This window comes from Cotesia glomerata, linkage group LG4 (genome assembly GCF_020080835.1).
Source record: "Cotesia glomerata isolate CgM1 linkage group LG4, MPM_Cglom_v2.3, whole genome shotgun sequence".
Taxonomy (NCBI): domain Eukaryota; kingdom Metazoa; phylum Arthropoda; class Insecta; order Hymenoptera; family Braconidae; genus Cotesia; species Cotesia glomerata.
Genome location: NC_058161.1, coordinates 12,209,103 through 12,223,899, shown reverse-complemented (window position 1 = coordinate 12,223,899; position 14,797 = coordinate 12,209,103). Strand labels below are relative to the sequence as shown.

The 14,797-nt window shown below is 29.2% G+C and overlaps 1 protein-coding gene and 1 non-coding gene across 4 annotated transcripts in view; one reads left to right on the top strand and one right to left on the bottom strand.

Moving 5' to 3' along the window:
• The window catches only part of LOC123263526 (forkhead box protein O-like), a 40,343-nt gene that overhangs the window by 12,703 nt on the left and 12,843 nt on the right, over positions 1-14,797 (bottom strand). For all 3 annotated transcript variants that reach the window (XM_044726373.1, XM_044726371.1, XM_044726372.1), the window contains exons 3-7: positions 5,624-5,748; positions 3,970-4,161; positions 3,516-3,900; positions 2,064-2,474; positions 1,628-2,002 (exon numbers count right to left, since the gene is read on the bottom strand). In XM_044726373.1, the coding sequence (XP_044582308.1) occupies positions 1,772-2,002; positions 2,064-2,474; positions 3,516-3,900; positions 3,970-4,161; positions 5,624-5,748 (1,344 nt within the window). In that variant the 3' untranslated portion in view covers positions 1,628-1,771. The remainder of the gene's footprint in view (positions 1-1,627; positions 2,003-2,063; positions 2,475-3,515; positions 3,901-3,969; positions 4,162-5,623; positions 5,749-14,797) is intronic.
• LOC123264487 lies at positions 11,455-11,616 on the top strand. Its single transcript, XR_006509353.1, has one exon. It is a non-coding gene; the product is annotated as a U1 spliceosomal RNA (small nuclear RNA).

Here is a 14,797-nt window from a genome sequence, read left to right as displayed (position 1 = left end):
AAAAGACGAAAATTAAAAAGTAAAGTCTATAAAATTGAATTTGGTTGATTTAACCGTACTGGTAAAACGTGAATTACGTTCACCAACTACCACCACATCTGATCCTCGCCGTGAATCTATTATAATAATTTAAAAAGAATTCAATTTTCTAAATTTTCCCAACTCAATTTTCTTCATTTTCATTTTTATCAGTCTACATTTTTTTCCATCACTTTTTTTTTATTAAATATTAAATGAATTATAATAATTAAATTAAATTTAGCAAAAAAAAGCAGAGATAATTTTCGATTATAAGATTGAAATTAAAGTTTATAAGAGTAAGAAGAAGGAAAATAATAAAAATAAATAGTTTGAGAGTTTTCGTATGTTGTAGGGGTAGTAAGAGTTAAAGCGTCAGCAATAGTACAACTATATATATATATATATATTTAAGAGAATATGTGTATATGAGGGTAGACATGTCTGGCGCCACAATGTACTACCTTAATGTTACAACCCGTAAGAGTAAAAATGGTAGTGTAACTTCACCCTTGCTCTTTCCTTTGCTCCCCGGTTGCACTGCCACTTACCAACCTCTCGTCTATCTTATTTTTCTAAAGCGTCACAAGAATTATAAACTTCTCTGTTTAGTTCAACAACTTTATGCTTTTTGTACTATCTACATCTACACAACTGACTTATACTTCTACATTATTTTTAATTTTATACTTGATCTAAGACTTCATTTTCATTTTCATTATTATTATTAATAATTATTAAACGTTAAAAAAATTTTATCAAGAGAATAAGAAAAATTTCGTCTCCAGGATAAATAATTAAGAAATGACCTTGGATCTTGAGAACTATTGACATTTTTAAAGATATAAGCTCATCTTGATGTTACACTTATCGAGACCTTTCATTTGAGTACCCACATGAATATTTCATATATTTTTCATATATACATATATATAATATATATAAATATATGAAAAATTGATGTGGGTACTCAAATGAAAGCTCTTGATAAGTATAACATCATGATGAGCTTATATCTATAAAAATGCCAGTAATTAAGAAATGACCTCGTATCTTGTGAGCTATTGACATTTTTTAAGATATAAGCTCATCCTGATGTTACACTCATCGATACCTTTCATTTGAGTACCCACATCAATTTTTCATATATTTTATATATTTATATATATCATATATATGTATATATGAAAAATATATCAAAAATGCATGTGGGTACTCAAATGAAAGCTCTTGATGAGCGTAACATCATGATGAGCTTATATCTATAAAAATGCCAGTAATTAAGAAATGATCTTGTATCTTGTGAACTATTGACATTTTTAAAGATATAAGCTCATCCTGATATTATACTAATCGAGACCTTTCATTTGAGTACCCACATCAATTTTTCATATATTTTATATATTTATATATATTATATATATGTATATATGAAAAATATATCAAAAATGCATGTGGGTACTCAAATGAAAGCTCTCGATGAGTGTAACATCGGGATGAGCTTATATCTTTAAAAGTGTCAATATTTAAGACAGTACAGTGCAATTTAATGAAATTCATTGTTTAATAAAGCAAAATTATATATATAATTAAAAAAATTATAACTTACTTGAGTGTAATCCGTTTTAAGTATTTATCAGATGACCATAAAATATTGTCCATGTTGAGCGTACGCATTGTAAGAAACATGGCTAAAGTTGATGTCGTAGATGATGATGGTGATGAAGATGATAATATACATTGATTGATACTGTTAGTGAACCCAAGAGGGTGTCGCCGTGGCCGCTGTGGGATTATTGGCGGTGACATAGCTGGTACCGCTCGCGGAAGTTCCGGGTGCTGGCGAATTTACAGTATTGTTAGCACCCATTACGTTTCCTTGGATTATGTCGTCGTCGGTCACCGAATCCAAAGCTGGATCTATTACACCGTTTTGGAAATTAAAGTCCAGTGTACCGTCCATTGACAATTCGTGTTTGATTACCTGGAACAATTATTATTATTATTAATAATAATAAAAAAAAAAAAATATAATAAATTTTTACCTCATCAACATTACAGTCAAATCCACCATGAAGACCCTCAATATTAATATTAAGATCATCTAATAAAGCACTATTATTTAAAGCCCCCATCAACTCTCCCATCATTGTACTAGCAGCATTTAAATCTAAATTATTACAGCAGGATAAATCAGATGACCCGTCTAAAAAATTGACAGCTGCTGAAGGACTAGAGTTTACAGATACTGTTTGATGATTTTGGTTTTGTAATCGCTGCTGACACTGCATTAAATAAGGAAAAGACTGAGGCTGCTCTTTACGATCTTGCTTAGGTTCTTTCAATTGCTGCTGTTGTTGCTGCTGAGGTTGGGTTGCTGATTGTTGAGCGCACAATGATGGACGTGAGTCATTTTGGTGATACGTTGGTGACATACTCGATACAGGACTTGTGTTCTGTTTAATAGTTAATCAATTTAAAAAAAATTATTACATTGATTTTAAGTGTCAATGCAGAAAAAAATTATTATTATCTCGTTAAATCTTAACATTTTTAAAGATATAAGCTCATCCTGATGTTACACTCATTGAGACCTTTCATTTGAGTACCCACATCAATTTTTCATATATTTTATATATTTATATATATTACATATATGTATATATGAAAAATATATCAAAAATGCATGTGGGTACTCAAATGAAAGCTTTTGATGAGTGTAACATCGGGATGAGTTTATATCTGTAAAAATGTCAGTTATTAAGAAATTACCTTGTATCTTGTAAACTATTGACATTTTTGAAGATATAAACTCATCTTGATGTTATACTAATCAAGACTTTTCATTTGAATACCCACATGCATTTTTTATATATTTTTCATATATACATATATATATATAAATATATAAATATATAAAATATATGAAAAATTGATGTGGGTACTCAAATGAAAGGTATTGATGAATGTAACATCGGGATGAGCTTATATCTTTAAAAATGTCAGTAATTAAGAAATGACCTTGTATCTTGTGAACTATTGACATTTTTAAAGATATAAGCTCATCCTGATATTATAATAATCAAGACCTTTCATTTGAGTACCCACACCAATTTTTCATATATTTTATATATTTATAGATATTATATATACGTATATATGAAAAATATATCAAAAATGCATGTGGGTACTCAAATGAAAGCTTTTGATGAGTGTAACATCAGGATGAGCTTATATCTTCAAAATATATTATATATATATATATATATATATATATATATGTATATATGAAAAATATATCAAAAATGCATGTGGGTACTCAAATGAAAGCTCTTGATGAGTGTAACATCAGGATGAGCTTATATCTTTAAAAACATCAATATTTAAGAAAGTACAGTCCAATTTAACAAAAGTCGTTTAACAAAGACAATGCAATAATCAAATTTAAAAAAAACAGTGCATGGATTTTGAGTGTAAATGCAGTATAAAAAACTTACCATTTGACAGGAACATGTTTGCAAGCGATGAATTGAACACCGTTGATGATGATTATTAGGCTGTGCAGGTAAACTGTAAGGCGATGCAGCGGACCGCATTGAGTTATTTCTCGAGTATTGTTGCGCCTCAAAATAAGACGGTGGTGGTTGTTGTTGCTGCTGCTGTTGTTGCTGTTGATGTTGTTGTTGCTGCTGCTGCTGCTGGCTTCCAGGCGAGGGTTGGTACATTTGATAGGACTCTAACTTCATAGCTTCCGCTAGATTACCAGCTAATTGCTCGGGACTGTAAGAAGACACGTAGCTAGGTGTCCAGTCAGGCTCGCCAAGAACCGACGGAATGGGACTCAGTCGTCCTACTGACGATGCATTGCTCGACGCTCTAGGACTATCAATAATAATTCATAAATAAATAAAAAATCATATTGAAAAAAAAAAAAAAATAAAAATAATGTACCGAAAATCGGGCGAAAGCTGGAAACTGCTGGTGTGAAGAGGACTCTCAGGAAATAAATCAAGACCTTCGCTTACACTGCTACTCGGGCTAGATGTCGCTGCGTCGGTTTGCAGTCCGTTCCGAAGTGCTTCTACCTTTTTCTTTACTCGACCTCGACGTTTTTCAAACTTGCTCGTTTCCATTGACGTTGCTCTGTTGGAATTTGTAATTTGTAATTCATAATTCATTGTTCAATGTTAATTATTCATTTAATATCAGCATGCATAATTGGAAAGTAAAAATAGGATGTATACTTGATAGGAAATTTTTTATTAATAATTATAATAATTCTAAATGTCCGTGTGAAGAATATATTAAAATTTCAGAAAAATCGGATGGATAGAGCCGGAGATATTGATGAAAAACTAGTGCATTGATTTTTAGTGTCAATGTAGCATTAAAAATTTTTTTATATAGACAAGACACTCTAAATATGAATTATGAATTTTATATTAATGATAAATAATATTTAAAATTTTAATATTGATTAAAAAATTATTTTACATTGATTATGCAGTCTATAAAAATTTTTTGTGCATAAAAAATAATTTAATTCGAGTTTTCAAGTGAACTTAATACTATAAATCGATATAAGTAATCAAAATATTAAATTTTAATAATTTTACATTGATTTTGAGTGTCAATGTAGGATAAATAACTTTTTATAGAAGTAAGACACACTCTGAATATGGATTATGAATTTTATATAAATCATAAATATCACGAAAAATTGGAATAATTACTAAAAAAAAATTTTACGTTGATTTTGAATATCAATGTAGTCTAAATACATTTTTTTATAGAAAAGATACTCTAAATGTAAAATATAACTTTATTTTAGTCATAATTATGACAAACAATTAAGATATTGAGTAGAAAATAATTTTACATTGATTTTAAATGTCAATGTAATTGAATAAAAAATATTATGTAGAAAAGACACTTAAAATACGGATAATGATATTGTTTAAATGATAAATATTACGTAAAATTGAAATATTAATAAAAAAAAAAGTTTTACATTGATTTTAAGTGTCAATGTAACTTAAAAGTAAATTTTTATGTAGAAAAGACACCTTGAATACGAATTATGGCTTTATATCAGTCATAAATAAGACGAAAAATTGAAATATTGACTAAAAAAATTTTTACATTGATTTTAAGAGTTAATGTAGTTGAAAAAAACTTTATGTATAAAAAATAATTTAATCTGAGTTTTTAAGTGAACTTTTAACATCATTAATTGCTATAAGTGATTGAGATATTGAATTTAAATAATTTTACATTGATTTTGAGTATCAATATAATCTAAAAAAAATTTTATGCAAAAGAGACACTCTAAATATGGATTGTGACTCTTCATTTAGTGGAAAATATGAAGAACAAGTTAAATATTAACTAAAAAAAAAGTATACATTGATTTTGAGTGTCAATGTAGCCTAAAAAATTTTTTATGCATAAAAGACAATTTACTTTGAATTTTAAAGTGAACTTTATATCATAAATTGACATAAGTAATCGAAATATTGAATTAATAATTTTACATTGATTCTAAGCGTCAATGCACTTGCAAAACGTAATCAACCCCCACCAATCCTCGCTACCCTTTCCATACCTTCTACGCGCCGACTTTCCAGGCTTGGCGTCCGGGTTTATCATCCACCAGGAAGATTTTCCAGTTCCTTCGTTCTGCACCCGCATGAATCTGTTGTGCAGCGACAAATTGTGCCTGATTGAGTTCTGAAATGAAATTACAATAAATTTTTATAAAAAAATCATCAATTAATTTTAAATAAAAATAATTTTCAATAAAAAATTACAAAAATTATTAATTAAAAATTTTAATAAATTTTAAATTAAATAATTAAATTTCAATATAAAAATAAAAATAATTTTTAATAATTAATTAGAAAATTTATTAATAAAAAATTCTAACATTAAATTTTAATAAATTTTAAATTAATTAAATTTTTTAATTAAATAATTAAATTCCAATATAAAAATAAAAATAATTTTTAACAAAAAAATTACAAAAATTATTAATAAAAAATTCTAACATTAAATTTTAATAAATTTGATATTAAATAAATTTTAAATTAATAAATCTTAAATTAAATAATTAAATTTTAATATAAAAATAAAAATAATTTTTAATAATTAATTAGAAAATTTATTAATAAAAAATTCTAACATTAAATTTTAATAAATTTTAAATTAAATAAATTTTTTAATTAAATAATTAAATTTCAATATAAAAATAAAAATAATTTTTAACAAAAAAATTACAAAAATTATTAATAAAAAATTCTAACATTAAATTTTAATAAATTTTCAATTAATAAATCTTAAATTAAATAAATTTTGAATTAAATAATTAAATTTTAATATAAAAATAAAAAATAATTGTCAATAAAAACTATCGATCTGTAAAAAAAAAATTACACACTAATGACATCACTTATATAGAGTCAATAAATAGTTAATGAATTGTCACAGTGTCACGGAATAAAAGAAAAAAAAAACTAAAACTATATTATCTTGTACAATTATTAAAATTTATTGCCACAAATTGATCAATACTCTAACCGTAGAATAAAACTGTAATAAAACTTCTATTAGATCGTCAAGTTATGGTAATTCAATAATAAATCTGGCTTATAAATTTATAATATCTAATTTATGTAAAAAAAAATAGAATAAAAAAAAAATGACCATGAAAGAACAATTGGCATAAAAAATTACACATTATAGCTCGGGTTTGGCTGAGTTTGCAAGCAATTGATCTCAATTAGACTTTCTTTCTTTTTATCTTCTTTATCTTGTACGCAATAGTTAAAAAAAAACATTCTTACTACTGTTAAATCCTAAAAAATCATAAAACTCAGTCTCTATAATCGTTTAATTCTCTTTCGTCACTTATTAGCCTCAACCGATCTGACCTATCGTGCATTTATTAATTATTTTTTTTTATTAACTCCAAACAGCGCGTCATAACTAACGAATATTTGATAAGAGTCGAGAATTTTATGCAAATAGACATTTCGTAAGCCAGATACTTTTCACACGTCAATTATTAGTTATTTTAAAGCCTATCTTTTGTGTGAATTTTTTTTTCTTTCTTTTTTTTTTTACATATTAATAGGATCTTTAAATCCTGAGGTATTTATAAACTTATCTTTCGACTATTTAAAACTTGGGATTATTTTTAAACGGGACTTAATATTGTCGAGTGATTTTTTATCTGTTGGAATTTTTAATTCAATTATTAATCGGGGGTTTTTTTTTTTCAATGCATTGACACTTAAAGTCAATGCATTGACACTTAATATCAATGCTATTAATAAGTAAAAATTTTTGTCAATAATATAAAGTTAGAATTTTAATTAAAAGACCATTTATATAATAAATTACATTTTTTTACTGTATTGACACTCAAAATCAATACAGATAATTACTTTGAAAAGTAATTGTCAATAATATCAAGTTAAAATTATAATTGAAACTGTCTTTATGTAAATAATAACTTTTTTACTGAATTGACACTTAAAGTCAATGCATTGTCACTTAATATCAATGCATTGTCACTTAATATCAATGCTGTTAATAAGTAAAATTATTTTTTAATAATATCAAGTCAAAATTTGAACTAAAAGTGCATTTATATAATAATTATATTTTTACTGCATTGACAATTAAAGTCAATGCATTGGCGCTAAAAATTAATGCATTGACACACTGATCGAAGGATTTGTTTATAGTTAAAAATATTTGTTAATATTTAACAAATCATTTATTAGAGACCACTTTTTAGTCCTTAACAAATATTTCTTAGTATTTAAAAAGATTTATTAATATTTAATAAATGAATATCTGATTTATTAAATACAAACAAATCATTTTAAATACTAAGAAATATTTGTTTGATACTAAAAAATGGTCTCTAATAAATGATTTGTTAACTATTAACAAATATTTTTTTAATACAAATAAATCCTTCTATCAGTGCACTCAAAATCAATATCGTTAATTGGTTTGAAGAGTAATTGTCAATAATATCAAGTTAAAATTTGAATTTAAAGTGTCTATGTAAATAATAATTTTACCGCATTGACACTCAAAATCAATGCTGTTAATTAGTTTGAAGAGAAATTGTCAATAAAATCGAGGTAAAATTTAAATTAAAAGTGTATTTATGATAATAAAAATTTTTATACTGTATTAATACTCAAAATTAATGCATTGGCACTCAAAATCAATACTATTGATTAGTTTAAGGAGTAATTGTAAATAAAATCGTTAAAATTTAAATTAAAAGTGTTATTAAGCGATCAACAATATTTTTTTACTGCATTAACACTCAAAGTCAATGTATTGACCCTCAAAATCAATGCTGTTAATTAATTTGAAGAGTAATTGCCGTTAATATCAAGTTAAAATTTGAATTTAAAGTATATTTATGCGACAAAATATGATTTTTACAGCATTGACACTTAAAGTCAATGTATTGATACTAAAAATCAATACATTGACATTCAAAATCAATGTCGTTAATTAGTTTGAAGAGAAATTGTCAATAAAATCGAGGTAAAATTTAAATTAAAAGTATATTTATGATAATAAAAATTTTTATACTGCATTAACCCTCAAAATCAATGCTGCTAATAAGTAAAATTATTTGTCAATAATATCTAGTTAGAATTTAAGTTAAAAGGACATTTATGCGACAAATTCTATTTTTTTACTGCATCGGCAGTGCTGTTAAACAGTTTGAAGAGTAATTGTAAATAATATCAAGTAATAATTTGAATTATAAGTGTATTTATAAGACTAATAATTTTTTTACTGCATTGAAACTCAAAATCAATGGTGTTAATAAGTAAAATTATTTTTTGATAATATCAAGTTGAAAATGGAATTAAAAGTGTTCATTAATTTATGCGGCAAATTATATTATTTTACTGCATTGACACTAAAAATCAATGCTGTTAATTAGTTTGAAGGGTAATTGTTAATAAAATCAAGTTAAAATTTGATTCAAAAGTGTATTTATGAGACCAATAAATTTTTTTACTGCATTGACGCTTAAAGTCAATGCATTGACACTTATAATCAATGCTGTTAATAAGTAAGAGTAATTTTTGGTAATTTAAAATTAAAATTTGAATGGAAAGAGAATTTATATGATAAATTACAATGTTTATATTACATAGACACTCAAAGTCAATACATTGACGCTCAAAATGAATGCTGTTAATGATTTTGAAGAGTAGTTGCCAATAATATAAAGTTAACATTTGAATTAAAAGATTAGTTTTGTGATAAATGATTTCTTTTTACTGCATTGACACTTAAAGTCAATGTATTAACCCTCAAAATCGATACTGTTAATAAGTAAATTTGTTTTTTGGTAATGTCAAGTTAAAATTTGAGTTAAAAGGGTATTTGTGTTATAAATTACAATTTTATACTACATTGACACTCAAAATCAATGCTGTTAATTAGTTTAAAGGGAAAATGACAATAATATTAGGATAAAAAGAGTTTATACGACAAATAATAGTTGTATACTGCATTGACACTTAAAATCAATGTTTTTAATAATTAACCGTAATTGTTGGTAATATCAAATCAAAAATTGAATTAAAAAGTCATTTATGCGATAAATAACAATTTTTATTGCATTGACACTCAAAATCAATGCACCTATTTCTTTTATGGTATTTCCGGATCTATTGGTCTAATTTTTCTGAAATTTTGATGTCTTCAAATTGACATTTATTAATCATTTAAAAATAGTTTTTCCAGAATTTCTTCATAAAATTGGTCTCTATTCTTCAACTTAGCTTATCTTTAACAAAAATTACCGTAACAGTTACATTGAAAATTTTTTAAAAGTTTGTATAAGAAGTATATATATATATATATATATTATAACAGCTGAAGTTAAACAGCTATAAAAAATATTTAAAAATCTGAACTAATAAAAATACCATTTGATTATTATATGTGTTTAAATAAATTCACTCACACTGATAACTGATGAATTTATTCATTATTTTTTTAAATTTCATTCTATTTTTAGACATTATTATCAATAACATCACTATCATCTTCTTTTTAAATTCTATAAAATTACCCTCTAAGATGATAAAAAACTATCAGTAGTATACAATAATAAATATATATACAAAAACAAAATATTATTAGGTAATAGTAGTTATAATTAAAAGAATAACAAAAACAACTAAAATAATCATAATATTAATTATAATTTTTGGAGTTTTATCATTATTATTATTAAAATTTCTAAATCAAAATTTTTACTGTCTTTAATAATAATAATAATAATAATAATAATAATAATTTTTGTAGTTATATAATTATTTTTGTTATTATTATTAAAGTTTTTATAACAAAATTTCTACTTCAATAATAATAATAATAATAATAATAATAATAATAATAATTTTTGGAGTTTCATTGTTTTTATTATTATTATTATTATTATTATTATTAATAAAATTTCTACATTTAATAATAATAATAATAATAATAATAATAATAATTTTTGTAGTTTTATAATTATTTTTGTTATTATTATTATTAAAGTTTTTATAACAAAATTTCTACTTTAATAATAATAATAATAATAATAATAATAATAATAATTTTTGGAGTTTCATTGTTTTTATTATTATTATTAATAAAATTTTTATAATAAAATTTCTACATTTTTTAATAATAATAATAATAATAATAATAATAATTTTTGTAGTTTTATAATTATTTTTGTTATTATTATTATTAAAGTTTTTATAACAAAATTTCTACATTTTTTAATAATAATAATAATAATAATAATAATAATAGTAATAATAATAATAATAATAATAATAATAATGCTTGTACATGCTTGTAAGTTAAATATATATTATAATATAATAATAATAATAATATTATTATTATTATAATATTATATGATATTATGATATTATATGATGTTATATGATGTTATATGATATTATATGATGTTATATGATATTATATGATGTTATATGATATTATATGATGTTATATGATATTATATATTATAATGTGTATATATATGTATAATATAAATACTATATAGCATAAATATAATTTATTTAATGCCGTAAGATGGACGGCGGAGTTCCTAGGGTCCACCTTTAGAAGCATGGTATGTGAGTGTATTCCGTACATGCTTGTAAGTTAAATATATATTATAATATAATAATAATAATAATATTATTATTATTATAATATTATATGATATTATGATATTATATGATGTTATATGATGTTATATGATATTATATGATGTTATATGATATTATATGATGTTATATGATATTATATGATGTTATATGATATTATATATTATAATGTGTATATATATGTATAATATAAATACTATATAGCATAAATATAAATTTTTGGCGCAGAGGATACCGTGATCAATAAGGCGGTTCCTCCAGGACGAGGCTCTTCCATTGCACTACGGTTGAGCTGACCCCTGCGAATATCCCTAATGTGGATATCTCGGGCGTATTATTTTTGTTAGTCCATCTGCGGTGCTTGCTACGTGGCCTCCAAGCGGCGCATCGCGGGAAACGCAGACCATAACACCAGGTCTGTAGGCGAACGACGTAGCCGATGCAGTGGGCCAACTACCCACTGCATTGAAATACTGAGTTACAACAAGGCGTAATCTCAGAAGTGCTCCCCACAACCGGTCCTTTTCGGATGAGGACCATTCATCAGGTGGGAGGAGCACGCCGGACCCGATGAACGATGACGACCCTGGCGCTTTAAGGACTTTCTTTAAGTGGACGGAGGAACTACGAGTCGACCTCTTGGTGTGCTACCAACGTAGCGAGCCGGGGGGAGCGGTTATATGGCCCGGATGCACACTCTTTGGAGTGATATGCATCCGGAGCTAGAGCATTTTACGCCAAAACACCTGCGTAATTATGCCGCTTATCTTCGGCGTAATAGAAGATCGCTTGTGCCGGATAGAAGGCAGTCTAATAGACTTTCCTTTCCGGCGCAATTACACCAAGAGCGACGCCGTTCCTCCTTGGATGACAACAATCCCTTTATAGGACGGCAAGTAAGTATATCTAAAAAGATAACTTACTCCCAACAACAGCTAGAAGCGGTAAATGAAGATCTCCGTGCAAACATCCTGGAGGATTCCACCCTGCTCACTTTGAACCAGGTTGTGTATGGTGCAGCAGTTTCGGCTTTTCCGAGAGAGAGACATTGTCTCTCGATCGAGGCAAGGTTGAGACAGCGCATCTCACAACTTGGACTCAAAATTGACAGATCCCGGAAACAGGTCTCCCGCATTCAGTGTGTGATTGAGTTTGAAACAACTCAAAGAGCATACACGCCCCGAATTCGGCGCATTGCTGCTGAACTTCGGTGGCGTCATCACACACTGAATAAGAGTACTCTTCTTGTCATCAAGGAAGAGTCTCTCAATAAATTGCGGGCTCTAGTGACTGCCAAAAAGTCACTAGAGAAAAGGCTGAAGCGGTTGGTCGACAACTCGTTGTTTCGATCCAGCCCTTCACGCTTTCTGACATCAAAGACCGATGTTACCGGGAATTATCCAACACCTGAGCGGGTGGAAGCTTTTTGGACTGAGTTGTATGGAGATCAACCAAACGTGAACGCCAATACTCCAGCTCTGCACGACTTTAAAGCATTCTGTCGGGAACACCGTAGACAGAATGCTGATGAAGAGAGCCCTGCAGTCAGTGTGAATGAAGTTCGTTCAGCTCTAAATGGCAGCAAAATTGGGCTGCCCCGGGACCAGATGGCATAAATGTCTTTTGGTGGAAGAAGTTTACTTCTACCCACCTCCATCTGGCCCGTATATTTACATCGTACATCAGAGCTGACGAACCGATTCCAGACTGGCTCGTGGAAGGGCGAACCGTACTGATACCAAACCAAGGTGACTTGTCTGACCCAAAGAATTACAGGCCTATCACCTGCTTGAATGCGGTTTATAAAATTTTTACAAAAATTTTAAACAACCGTATTTTGCAGGAGATAGAACCTGTATGGCAACAGATATATGAACAGCGTGGCAGCAAAAGAGGCCTGTCAGGTTGCAAAGAGAACTTGATAGTTGATCGATGTGTTACACAAGATGCGATCTACTATCAACGCAACTTGTCAATGGCCTGGATCGACTATCGCAAGGCATTTGACTCAACTTCTCATGAGTTGATTTTATATCTCCTCAAATGCCTGGGGGTCAATCCTGAAATAGTGGAATGCATTCGGCGTACAATGCAGCTTTGGCGAACGCGTTTTCACATTGGAAGTGGAAACGCATTGCACATAACCGGAGTTGTAGAGTACAAACGAGGGGTCTTCCAAGGTGATTCCTTAAGCCCTCTGCTGTTTTGCATCTCACTGCTGCCTATATCTGTTGCTCTCCGTAAAACTCGTGGGTACTCAGTGGGGCCTCCGGGTGATCGAAAATACTCGATTACCCATCTGCTTTATATGGATGACCTGAAGCTGTATAGTGCTGATGAAGATCATCTACAGGCGGCTCTTAACATCGTAGCAGAGTACACGCGGGATGTTGGAATGTCTTTTGGGTTGGACAAGTGTGCGGTCGTACATCTGGCGAGGGGTAAGTGCTCTGTTACGGGTGATGATGTCGAGTTGGTAGATGGGAGCGTTTTAAGACAATTAGACGCCGGAGAGTTGTATAGATATCTAGGAATGGAAGAGCACCGCATGCATGCGGTCTCCGAAGTCCAAGCAACTCTCCGTAGCGAGTATGTTAGGAGACTCCGGAAAATTTGGTCCTCCGAACTTTCCGGTAAAAATAAAGTCTCCGCTACTAACACGCTCGCTGTCCCAGTCTTACTATACTCTTTCGGTGTCTTAAAATGGGCCCGAAAGGATCTACGAGATCTTGACATCAGAACCCGTAAGACTATCAACATGAACCGGAGCATGCACCCCAATTCATCAGTCGCCAGATTATACCTCTCCCGGTCCATCGGTGGGAGAGGTCTGCAGAGTTTGGAGCGGCTGCATGATCGTTTGGTCCTGGGTTTAACACACGAAGTTGTCAATTTCACTGCAGACGAGGATGACTTTCTTATGCAAATTGTTCATAAACATGAGAATGCGCATAAGGGGTCGTTCTTGTATAAGGCAGCTATATATGCAGCAAGAACCCTTGGTCTTGGAGAGATAAACGCTCTTATGGAACTCCGAAAGGAGGAATTCAAGAGCGCCATCAGGAACGCCGAGGAAAAACTACTCCTAGGCGAACTGATGGACAAGTCCATGCACAGCGTGTTCTTCAAACACGTGCGTGATCATGGCTTGTCCACCCAGCTGACGTTTTCCTTCTTAAAGTCAGCTGGCCTGATGTCCGAGACTGAAGGGTTCATATTTGCTTGCCAAGATGGTGTCATTAACACTCTAGAATACCGTAGCAAGGTGCTCCAGGTGCAGCTTCTGGACACGTCATGTAGGATGTGTAAACAACACCCGGAGACGCTCATGCACCTTTTGTCAGCATGTCCTGTGCTGGCGAGAGGTGCATATATCCAGCGTCACAACGCTGCCCTGAGAGTACTGTACTACTATCTTCGTCACCGCTACGGTATTGACGTGACACCGGTGCTGCCTTATCTGCCAGGAGATATTCCCCAGGTTGTTGAGAATGACAGTTGCAAAATTTATTGGAACATGCCGTTTGCAACAACTCGGCGGATCGATCACAACA